General features: G+C 36.6%; 2 protein-coding genes across 2 annotated transcripts; one reads left to right on the forward strand and one right to left on the reverse strand.

The window, feature by feature from the left end:
* Positions 1–264: 264 nt before the first annotated feature.
* LOC149394256 (small ribosomal subunit protein eS8) lies at positions 265–2,060 on the forward strand. The gene is made up of 4 exons (XM_089617098.1): positions 265–389; positions 475–811; positions 1,487–1,656; positions 1,750–2,060. Exons 1-4 carry the CDS (start codon positions 313–315, stop codon positions 1,829–1,831), a joined length of 666 nt encoding a protein of 221 aa, XP_089473224.1. The 5' UTR covers positions 265–312; the 3' UTR covers positions 1,832–2,060.
* A 706-nt stretch (positions 2,061–2,766) lies between these two features.
* LOC149394257 (70 kDa peptidyl-prolyl isomerase-like) lies at positions 2,767–6,604 on the reverse strand. Its single transcript, XM_089616984.1, has 12 exons — positions 6,226–6,604; positions 6,018–6,104; positions 5,159–5,419; positions 4,962–5,036; positions 4,788–4,868; positions 4,498–4,692; positions 4,314–4,400; positions 4,040–4,215; positions 3,838–3,960; positions 3,606–3,752; positions 3,388–3,515; positions 2,767–3,108 (listed from the first exon to the last, which is right to left on the reverse strand). The coding sequence occupies exons 1-12, from the start codon at positions 6,428–6,430 to the stop codon at positions 2,961–2,963; spliced, it is 1,713 nt and encodes a 570-aa protein (XP_089473110.1). The 5' UTR covers positions 6,431–6,604; the 3' UTR covers positions 2,767–2,960.
* Positions 6,605–10,449: the final 3,845 nt, after the last annotated feature.

Genomic DNA, 10,449 nt, shown 5'->3' on the forward strand with positions numbered 1-10,449 from the left:
TCCATGCCAACAAATTTTCGCAAGACCAAAATTTGTTGACAAAAGATGTCATTAAAATATGATTTTCTTGATATACGAACGTTAATTATTATTATTATTATTATTATTATTATTATTATTATTTTTTGGAATCTCTAATTCACTATAGCATATTTATCCTATCGGTTAATTTTGGAAATAAATCTTTTTACTATGCATCGGTTACAAATGGCCCAATATCTGAGCCCGGCCCACATAGGCTAGGGTTTTATACTCGAACTTGTTTTGCTCGGTCGAAGAGAAAGCTTGGAGACTTTTTTTCTCTCGGCAACAATGGGTATCTCTCGTGACTCTATGCACAAGCGTCGTGCCACAGGAGGCAAGAAGAAGAGCTGGCGAAAGAAGCGGAAGTAATTTGATCCCTATTTCTTCTTTTTTTCGCTTCTGATTTTTGTATTCCTAGTTCTAATCAAAATATGTGCAATAATCGAACAGGTACGAGCTCGGACGCCAATCGGGAAACACGAAGCTGTCGAGCAACAAGACGGTTCGTCGTATCCGAGTGAGGGGTGGGAATGTGAAGTGGAGAGCCCTGAGACTGGACACTGGAAACTTCTCGTGGGGAAGCGAGGCTGTGACTCGCAAGACTCGGCTCTTGGACGTTGTCTACAACGCTTCCAACAACGAGCTCGTCCGAACTCAGACCCTCGTGAAAGGTGCGATCGTCCAAGTCGATGTTGCCCCTTTCAAGCAGTGGTATCTCCAACACTACGGTGTCGATATCGGGAGGAAGAAGAAGACCGTCTCTGCCAAGAAGGAAACCACCGCCGAGGTAACCCTTCGATTCACTTTTTCTCGTCCTTGAATTAATTTTTATACCTAGAACTCGAAAATTAATTCGAGTTTTGGGGGTTTTTGAATTAGGGTTTAGGGAGAAATTGAATAAAGTACCTGGTGTGCGACTGAAACGAGTTTCGGTGGTTTTCAAACCCATCAAATTTCAAGAGTGCCGTGCAATTTAATTTTTAAAAAAATAATTTTTTTTATGATTGTCGAGACTCAAAAATATAGATTAAGCTACATGAATAAAGTTAACTTAATTTATTACTGAGTTGCGAAATCTAAAATTAGTTTGCGGTTTTCGTACCCCCATCAAGTTGTGGAATTTGCTTTCATATTAACTTGGGGTGTATATTAATTTTATTTCGTACCCCTTAATTAATTTTTATACCTAAAATGCGAAAATTAAATCGAGTTTTGGAGGTTTTTGAATTAGCTTTTCGTTTTTACTTTGGATGTATGTGTGTGGTGTATAAGGAGAAATTGAACAAGAGATTTAGTTATTATGTCATTGCATGAATACAGAAAATTTGATTAAGTACTAACGTATGAGCAATTTATTACTGAGTTGCAAAAACTAGAGTTACTCTGGGGGTTTTCTTATCCCATCAAATTGTGGAATTATTTTTCTTATTCACTTGGGATTTATGTATGGTGTGTATATTAGGAGGGAGAGGCAGTTACCGAGGAAGTGAAGAAGAGTAGCCATGTCGTAAGGAAGATTGAGAAACGACAAGAAGAGCGAAAACTCGACGCTCACATCGAAGAGCAGTTCAGCAGCGGCAGACTCTATGCTTGCATATCGTCCCGCCCTGGCCAATGCGGCCGAGCTGATGGGTAATTTATCCAAAATTTTAAATTTTCTCTATACCAAAACAGTGTATTCTTGTATATTTTTTTTTTGTTCTAATTAAACTCTTGCGAAATCAGTTACATCCTTGAAGGCAAAGAGCTCGAGTTCTACGTGAAGAAGCTCCAGAGGAAGAAGGGAAAAGGCGCCGCAACTGCTTAGTTTCATGTCATGAACTCAGTTTTGATTTTGTATCCGCTACTTTTTTCTGATTCAGATTAAAAGGGTTTTTGTTCTTGACTAGCATGTGTACTGAGACTTGATTCCTGCTCCAATATTTTACATTGATCTGGCTTTTACACCTCTAGTTCAAAGCAACTTTGTTATTTGCTCATAGTCGAATGCTTAATGTATCCAAGATTAAGGTATTAATAGTTGGTTTTTTTATTTTGTCTACTATTAAAAATTAGACGATTCGAGAATTTTTATTTTGTTTTTATCTATTTTTTTTTGCAGTACTTAACCTTTTGTTCCAAACTTTTATCGGTGTTACTTCATTTCAGGAAAGGGTCTTTTTATAGCAGGCAGGTCAAGTTCACGTAATTTTGGGAAAATTACCCTATTTACCTGTCAAGGTTACATGGTTTTTAGTAGAGGTTCTTGGCAGGTGCATAGGTAGAAAATCATGTACCCTTGCGTACCTGATGTAATCTCATTGCAGGTTGAGATTTGCTTGTTCATGTTTTTGTTTGCAACACTCGTGTGTTCAAAATTTAAATATTAATTTTGTTCTAGCTAATTGAGTTCAAATGTTAACCGGTGTAAATAAATTAATTATTAATTTATATATAAAACTTTCATTTTTGATATTAAATTATCCTCTTTTTTTCATTTATATAAAAAAAATTATTTGATTATACAACAAGACTTGGGACACTTTGAATATATTTGGTGCCTTCGTGTAAGCAGCTATTTATCTTGTCTAGTAAAAGACAAATCTAGTTTTTGGGTGATCCATTGACCTTCAAAGATATTACGAGAGAGTCATAGTAGTGAACACAATGTGCTATCATTCCACTTTAGCTTGGAAAAATTCTGTTATATAACTTTTCTTGTTATTTCACATTCAAACTGACATACGATAATGACACTGATAATTGGTACACAAACTCATCGCACATTCAGTGCACAATGTGACACTATCTAACAATTTGACGCCACAAACAGACCAAAACGCACAAAAGAGAAAAACAACGCATACTTTGTACACAAACTCGATGACTCTCTGCATGTTGGTATTGTATAGAGATTAGCAAAATAAAAAAACCAAAGCATAGCTTTAGTTTCTACCTCAGGCTTTGCTGTCAATGGTCATTGGCTCCGCATTTGGTTGCTTGTTTTTGTTCATCTTCGAAAATATGTTGCTGTAAAACTGAGCGTCTTTCTTGTTATACTCTCTTACCTTTTCCTTCAGTAACTTGTACTCCATTTTCACTTCCCTAACAACGTATACAAGCCCGAGTTAGCACATACATATCAAATTGGTTAAACTAACAGATTTGCAAAATAGTTAATATTGGTAAAAAAAAATTAGCGAAATATTCAAAATTTTCACAAATTATTAATAATATTTTTCTAACGAGAGTCAATGACCATCAAAAGAATTTTAAAAAATTTATTTTGCTAAAAAACTCAAAATTGACAATTGTTAATCAGTTAATTTCAAAATGTTTTGTAAATTTTTTTCTTATATATATGTGCCCATACGCAATACCCACCTGTTATCAGGGTCTATCTCAAGAGCCTTCTTGACATCAATCTCTGCCAAATCTAAGTCCACGAGTTGAATGTAAGCTTGAGCCCTTCTGTACAAAGCCTTTACGTTCTTTCCGTCGATCTCCAACACCTACACAAGAGCTCCACAGTGTTAGAGTTATTGTTATTCGTTGCCCCAAAATGTTGGTGTTACAATATTAGGAGACACTCTTTGACGGACCTTGGTGCAGAGCTTCTCAGCTTGTTTATAGTCTTTCAGCTTGAGTTTACACGCCGCGTTGTTGAGGTTACAAGACACTTTCAACGCCTTTGACTGCTGTTTCTCCTCATCGTTGAAAGAAGAGTCGTGCTCAACAAACTTCGCAGCCTGCAACAAATTAATAAACCAGGCTGTAAAACGATGACTAGAACAGCAATGAATCGATCGAATGAGGAACGGTAAATATACAAACCTTTTCATATCTCTTTGAGGCCCTTTCATATTTACCAGCCTTGAAGAGGGCATTGCCCTCTTCTTTTTTCTTCCCAGCGGCTTCAATCTTCTCCGGTGTGTTCATATCCCACGATTCCTTTTCCTGGACCAAGAAGATCTCTTTCAGCCTCAACACAGTCCACAATAGCTGAAGGAATGTGGCGTGAAAATGTTTTAGTTACCTTCACAAAAGAGATTAGCTCAACGTCGTACGTAACCACTGAATTAGCAGGCACGACGGCCATATCTTGAGACGAATCAGATGACCCGAAACCATACTCTGGGTGGATTGTCACAGAAGCAACTTCGCCTTTCTTCATGTTCATCACAGCTCGATCAAGGCCGTCAATAACTTGTTCTGCACATAGAACAATTATACATATTTCAACCCCGTTTTACATGTAATTCCATTGCTAGCATGTGTAGCAAAAAACTGGTGTGTTAAAAAGCTGTTACCTTCGTCAATTTTGAACTCATATGGCTCCTCCAGAGTGCCCTTTTGGGTGAAGATTGTACCATCAGGCAGTTTCCCACAAAGTTTCACTGGAAGATTCGATTCAGAACTCGAAAATGTTAAGATTCATGACACACCAGAAGATTATCGAAGGTCTTCATGGTAAAACATGCAATGGTTCGTTACCTTTGACAACAGCTCCTTCGTTAGGGCGGTCATAGCCTTCGCCTTCAATTATGGTCTTTTTCAGAACCTTCTTGTCTTTGGTGATATCAGTGACGGCCTTCCATGAAACCAACTCGAGAGTTATATGAAGGGTTGCGTTAGGAGGCACAGAACCTTCATCGCCAATCGCTTCTCTACCCTTCTCCCCAAAGCCATCTGAGCAAAGATTCAACAGCAACACAAAGCTAAATTTACGAAACAACCAATAAACCAAAGTAGTAGGAACATCTAGAGCGGAAAACTTGACTCACATTGAGGCTTCACTGTCAACAAAACCTTCTCTCCTTTCTTCATTGTTTTCAGAGCTTTCGCCAATGCAGGACAGAAATAACCTGTACTCACAGGATGCCATGTTAAGAATCTCCGGTCAACAATAACTCTTACTAATAAATACACTTAAATTGGGAAATTTTTTTTTTACAAACCTTCTCCAACTGTGAATTCCACCCCATCAGATTTCGAAACCACTGTCCCATCTTCAAGTCGGCCTTCATATTTAACTGCAACAAGAAGAAAAAAAAAACAATAAATCATGACAAAAATCCACCTGCAACATTTTTTTGATTTCAAGATCTCTGGCAGGGGATGAAAAAAAAGGAGAGCATGAGCGAACAACTCATACCAAATACTTCGTCCAAGTCCTTTGGATTCTCCCACTTCTCTCCTTCGACAAGCACTTTCTTGAATATTCCACCGTCTTTGCAGATATCCTTGACGCTGGTCCAAGAAAGAAGCTCAACATCGAATTGGAGAGTGGCGTTTGGAGGAATTGTGGGAGGCGATCCAGACTCTCCGTACGCAAGCTCCGGAGGAATTGTAAATATCGCATTCTCGCCCTTCTTCATTGTCTTGATGCCTTCATCCCATCCCTTGATCACTTGTCCTACAATGAACGAGCAATCATATATGAATGAACAACGAAATAAAAACTTGTATTCGAATTTCTATGCAATCTTCAAACCAGTAGTTAAATTTGCAAGATATATATATATATATCCATCAACTATACCAACGTTATGCTAAGCAAGACAATCTATGAACTTTCGGAATGTAGCTTTAGTTTTATGTTGTTGCAGTCAACAATGTTAATGCGATTTTCAAATGCTGGATTCTACTCTCTTGAAGATGAGCTATAATAGTCAATATCATTTCCAAGGTTAACAGAATTACTCTGAAAGAAATTCCGATCCTAGAATCTACGAGCTTTCAAATTGTAGCTTTAGTTTTATGTTCTTGCAGTTATCAATTTTAGTACGATTATCAAATGCTTGGAACTACCATTTTAGTATGAACTATAATAGTCAATATCATTTCCAAGGTTATCATAATCACTCCTTAAGGAAATTCCGCTTGCATCAGGAACAAAAAGAAAGATCAGGTGTTCATATTCCCTTTCCAATCGGTACACTTAAACGAAGACTAATAGCACAATTCATAATTATAGATTTTGAACCCTAGAAATGAGAAGAAAAAAAAATTACCTTGGCCGAGCTTAAACTTGAACGGAGTTCCTCTATCCCGGCTCGAATCGAATTTAGTCCCGTCAAGCAAAGTCCCAGTGTAATGAACTACACAGAATTAACAAAATCCAAGCCAATCAGGAAAACAGTCAAACAAACAGATCGACATTGACGATTGATCGGCATCGAAGCGATGAAAAAATGAAAAAAAAAAAAAAAACAAACGCACCTTCGACCTCGTCCCCGGAGCCTGGAGTCTCCCACGACTCGCCGTCCTTGACGAGCTTCTTCTTCAGACCGCTCTTCCCGATCTCCTTCTCTTCGCCGACCTTGAGGCTCGATCCCACGGGATCGCCGAAATCCTCTCCCTCGCCGGGGATCTCCATCGGCGATTCCTCCTCGCCGGCGCTTGAGAATTCGAAGTCGTCTTCCATGTCGGTGTTTGTGTGTATAGCAAGTTATCGCCGTTGAACTAGTTCAGTGCTGATATTGTAAGCTTCTTGTTATTGCAAAGGTATGGAAATGGTGGAGAATTTATAGGGAGAGAAGCGGAGAGTCTAGAGAGTTCTAATGTTGTTTTAGACTTTAGACTTCACGAGGATTCCAGAGAACTCTATTCTTTTCTTTCATCTATTTATTTATTTAATTTTTTTTTTATTATCAGTTTTCATATCAGAAACGATACTATTTCCCATTCCTATATATTTTTTTAATACCTTTAAATGTTATTATTTTCCATGTATTTCTCCCGCCAATTAGCGATGAACAAGAACTAGGGAGAAAAATATGTCCGTTGAATATACTTTGGATGCTGAAGATGGGATTTTCAGTGAGGAAGTGCATATATCTGAACAAAAAAAATAATTTAAAATTTTAAGGAGCGTGCGAGAAAAAAAAAACTTATGTATAAAATATAATTTTTTAAGAGCCCATATCCCGCGATTAAAAAAATAAAATCCCCTGGTATACAAATAAGGCCTTTTGGAACATAATAGGACCGAATTATATTGTGAAAATAGTAAAAAATAATCGTTTTTCGTAAATAACCGTTTTCAATAACAATTGATCAGATTTCAATAACAATTGATCATATTTCAATAATTGTTTATCATATTTCAATAACTATAGATCAAATTTCAATAATTGATTAAATTTATGAAACATGAGGAATTTTTATCCGAAAAAAAACGGCTACTGGTGAGATATTTTAAAAATATGAGTGAAATATAAAAAGTGACGCATGCTTTAGATTAATTATGAAATTTTTCCAATTATATTTTGTTTTGGTTTGGAATAGGTAATGAAATCTTATTATGCTATTGTTCACAAAACATAATTTATACTATCGTTCTAAAATTGAAACAATGTGCTCATTTCAATTTAGTTGAATTATGGTTTATGTGAGACTAGACATTCTATTTTAGTTAAAACTGAATTTTTGATTCAACCGGGACATAATTTTGTTCCGTCCGAATGCCCAAATTCATTCGTGTAAACTTAACTTCGATAATGCAAAAGATCTTTAATTTCAAGAAGCAAAAATCTAATATCCTATCGCTTCAGAGTTTCTCCCTCTTACTTAGCAATTATAAAAAAAAGATGACAATATCACCAAAGTTCAAAGAATTATTTTTTAAACAGATAAAGAATTGTATTGTCCTCAATGTGTTGTTTTCTCTTCAACATTGAGACAATCAATCATATAAAAGACTAAAGCCACATATGAAAATATCTCTCTATTGAGGTAAATGAACAAGGAAAGAGCGGATGTGTAGGAAGAGAGATTGTAGACGAAGAGGTTGGACTGGAGAAGATCTTAACGAGAAAGATTATGATTAAGAAATCATACAACTCTAGAGCCATATTCGAGACGTTCAAGCCATGTACTTTGGTGGACATCGAGCGATTTGGTTATCGAGAATTTGAGGGAGACATATTTGCATTCCAATTCGATCTCAAATTTAAAAACAAAAAAAGTATTGGAACTATTTTATAAAGCCTTGTTGTTGCTTTATGAAGCGGGCATCGAAGACCGACCAGAATGCGTGGAGCCATGTCAAATTATGGTTATTGAGAAACTTGTTGAGGTCTTGTGTTGTGGTTGATTACGACCAGACATGTGAAGGCTCGAGTGAGGCGATCTGAATCTTGGTCGTCAAAACTAATATTTAGAGAAGAATAAAATTCCCTTAAGGTACCCCCGATGATCTCGTCTGAGTGGATGCTAGATACAAAATATATCAATAGGTCTTTGATTATTTTGTTATCACTTCGAGAATAAAGTTCATTTTTGTGTCGAGGACGATGCGAAAATGACTATTGAGGTTAGTGAATTCTTACTTAGGCCATGGATGTGATGATCGGTCTGGGGACGTTTTTTCAATAGGTTTCGATGATGGTAGCAGTGAAAAAGTCAGATGGAGTGAGACCAAAGACCACAACAAGGAGAAAAGTTGAGCTGTTGTTTTTGTTGAATGTCATGAAGAGTAATAAGTACTGATATTTAAGGTATTCCCATCGGCCTCACTCTAACTTCATACAAAATTCTTTGGGAATTTGACCACTATGGTAACTACTCATTTCGATCAGCCTACGAGATGACTAATGGTCATTAGGACGAACGTCTATATCGAGTCCCGCTAATAGTTTTTTAATTTATTTTTCGAATGATTATCTACCCTCTTATGCCTTTTTCTAACTTCATGATGCTGAATGCATTGGTTAGTGTTTTCATGTGGCATTTTATTACATTTCTAGGTTAGGATAGACAGAGATTGGATTTGAGAATTGGGGAAAACTAACTCTCATCTTAAATGATTGAGAGTGAAAAATGTTTATTCCAATCTTGATGAGAAATGTACGAGTATAAGGCTTTATATAGTCATGAGACATTAAAGAAATAAAGGAAAATACAATGAAAGAAATAAAGGAAAAACAACATGTCATACTTATCGTTTAATAGACATAAACGACACGTATGAAAAATATTTGATCTCTAATGCATTTGAAATGACGAGGCGTGCGTTGTTGTTAACTCTATTCTTGGTGATTTTTTCAAAGCTCAGGGTATTGTACACACGAGTTCATGTGTCAACACACCCCAACAAAATGGGATAGCCGAGAGGAAAAATCGCCATCTCCTAGAAATGGCCCGATCTATTATGTTCACTACACATGTCCCAAAACATTACTGGGGAGAGGCTGTCCTAACTGCGGCATATCTCATTAATAGGATGCCATCTCGGGTACTAAATTTCCAAACTCCATGTCAAAAGCTATTAGATAGTTTTCCAAAATCCAAACTGCTCCTTAAACTTGATCCACGTTTTTTTTAATTAAAGTGCATATTCATATGATATTCTGTTGGAATTGATCTAGGGTTAAGAAAAGATTTAACGCTTTGAGCAAGCGGCGGAATTTAAAAATTTTCTTTAAAACAAGTAAAAGTTTTTACTAACCTAGACAAAGAGCAAATACATATAAATTAAAACTATAAATGAGCAATATATGTTTACTAACCTTTGAGAAGCTTGAACGTTGAGAAGCCTTAGGAAGGTTGGAATGTTCGTCTCCCCTCGCAGCACGTCTCTCTTCTTTCCTCGGGAACTCGAGCAACCACGAAAATATCTATCACAAGAATCACTCAAGAAAGAAAGGAATTAGTGTGTGGGTACTTTTAAACACGACGACTCAAGAACAAGTCTCAAAGTCGAAGAGCTAAAACACTAGGTTAAATGTGGACCTAGGTGCCAAAACAAAAACGAAAAGAACTTAGAGAGAGAAGGAGAGAGGAGCGGCCAAGCTAGAGAGAGAAGCTCCCAATCTCTAAAACTTTGGAATGAATAAACAATGAGAATGAGGCCTCTATTTATAGGGGATGGATTACCTTCAACAAGGTAGTTTCCTCTTCTATAGAATATCACATATTCATGAGCAAATATTGCCTTTATTCCACATAAGTCACACGGCCAAGGAGCCTCTAGAAGGCCCTTGGATTTGTTTTCTTTTATGTTTTGTTCTCTCATCGCCTTAGTTGGCCGAATTCCATACCTTCCTCATAGAGGAAATTTGTTTCCTTTTTTTCTTTTGGCAAGTATCTTGATACATCAATGCACAAAATAATCTCTCTTTTTTTCTTTGGGTTGGGCGGCCAAGTCCATCTAGAAGGGGCTTCTAGATGCTTCTTCATTTGTTCATGACAACATAAGAAAGACCCATTAAGAATTTTCAAGTAAAATTCTATGAAATGAAATTAATCCTCAAGGCCCAATTAACTTAACTTGGCCGAGTGAAATTTATTTCATTTGTCATCATATGACAATGTCAAAAAATTTATTGACATTCATTTCATCCTATGTCTAAAAAAGACAAAAATACCCTTTAGACAATTTTCGTAAAACTTGTCTCGTTCTTGTTTTGACTTAGCTTCTAGTTTAACTATTCATACTCGATA

Source organism: Urtica dioica, chromosome 6 (assembly GCF_054948205.1).
Source record: "Urtica dioica subsp. dioica isolate 48M chromosome 6, U.dioica_male_clone48M_v1_H2, whole genome shotgun sequence".
NCBI lineage: Eukaryota > Viridiplantae > Streptophyta > Magnoliopsida > Rosales > Urticaceae > Urtica > Urtica dioica.

Bases quoted from the DNA above. Each gene is read 5' to 3' on its own strand.
- LOC149394256 (XM_089617098.1), top strand. From the start codon at position 313: ATGGGTATCTCTCGTGACTCTATGCACAAGCGTCGTGCCACAGGAGGC. The intron at 812-1,486 runs GTAACCCTTCGA...TGTGTATATTAG, and splicing joins AGAAGGAAACCACCGCCGAG to GAGGGAGAGGCAGTTACCGA. The intron at 1,657-1,749 runs GTAATTTATCCA...TTGCGAAATCAG, and splicing joins CAATGCGGCCGAGCTGATGG to TTACATCCTTGAAGGCAAAG.
- LOC149394257 (XM_089616984.1), bottom strand. From the start codon at position 6,430: ATGGAAGACGACTTCGAATTCTCAAGCGCCGGCGAGGAGGAATCGCCG. The intron at 6,105-6,225 runs GTGCGTTTGTTT...AATTCTGTGTAG, and splicing joins CTCCGGGGACGAGGTCGAAG to TTCATTACACTGGGACTTTG. The intron at 5,037-5,158 runs GTATGAGTTGTT...TTCTTGTTGCAG, and splicing joins GGACTTGGACGAAGTATTTG to TTAAATATGAAGGCCGACTT.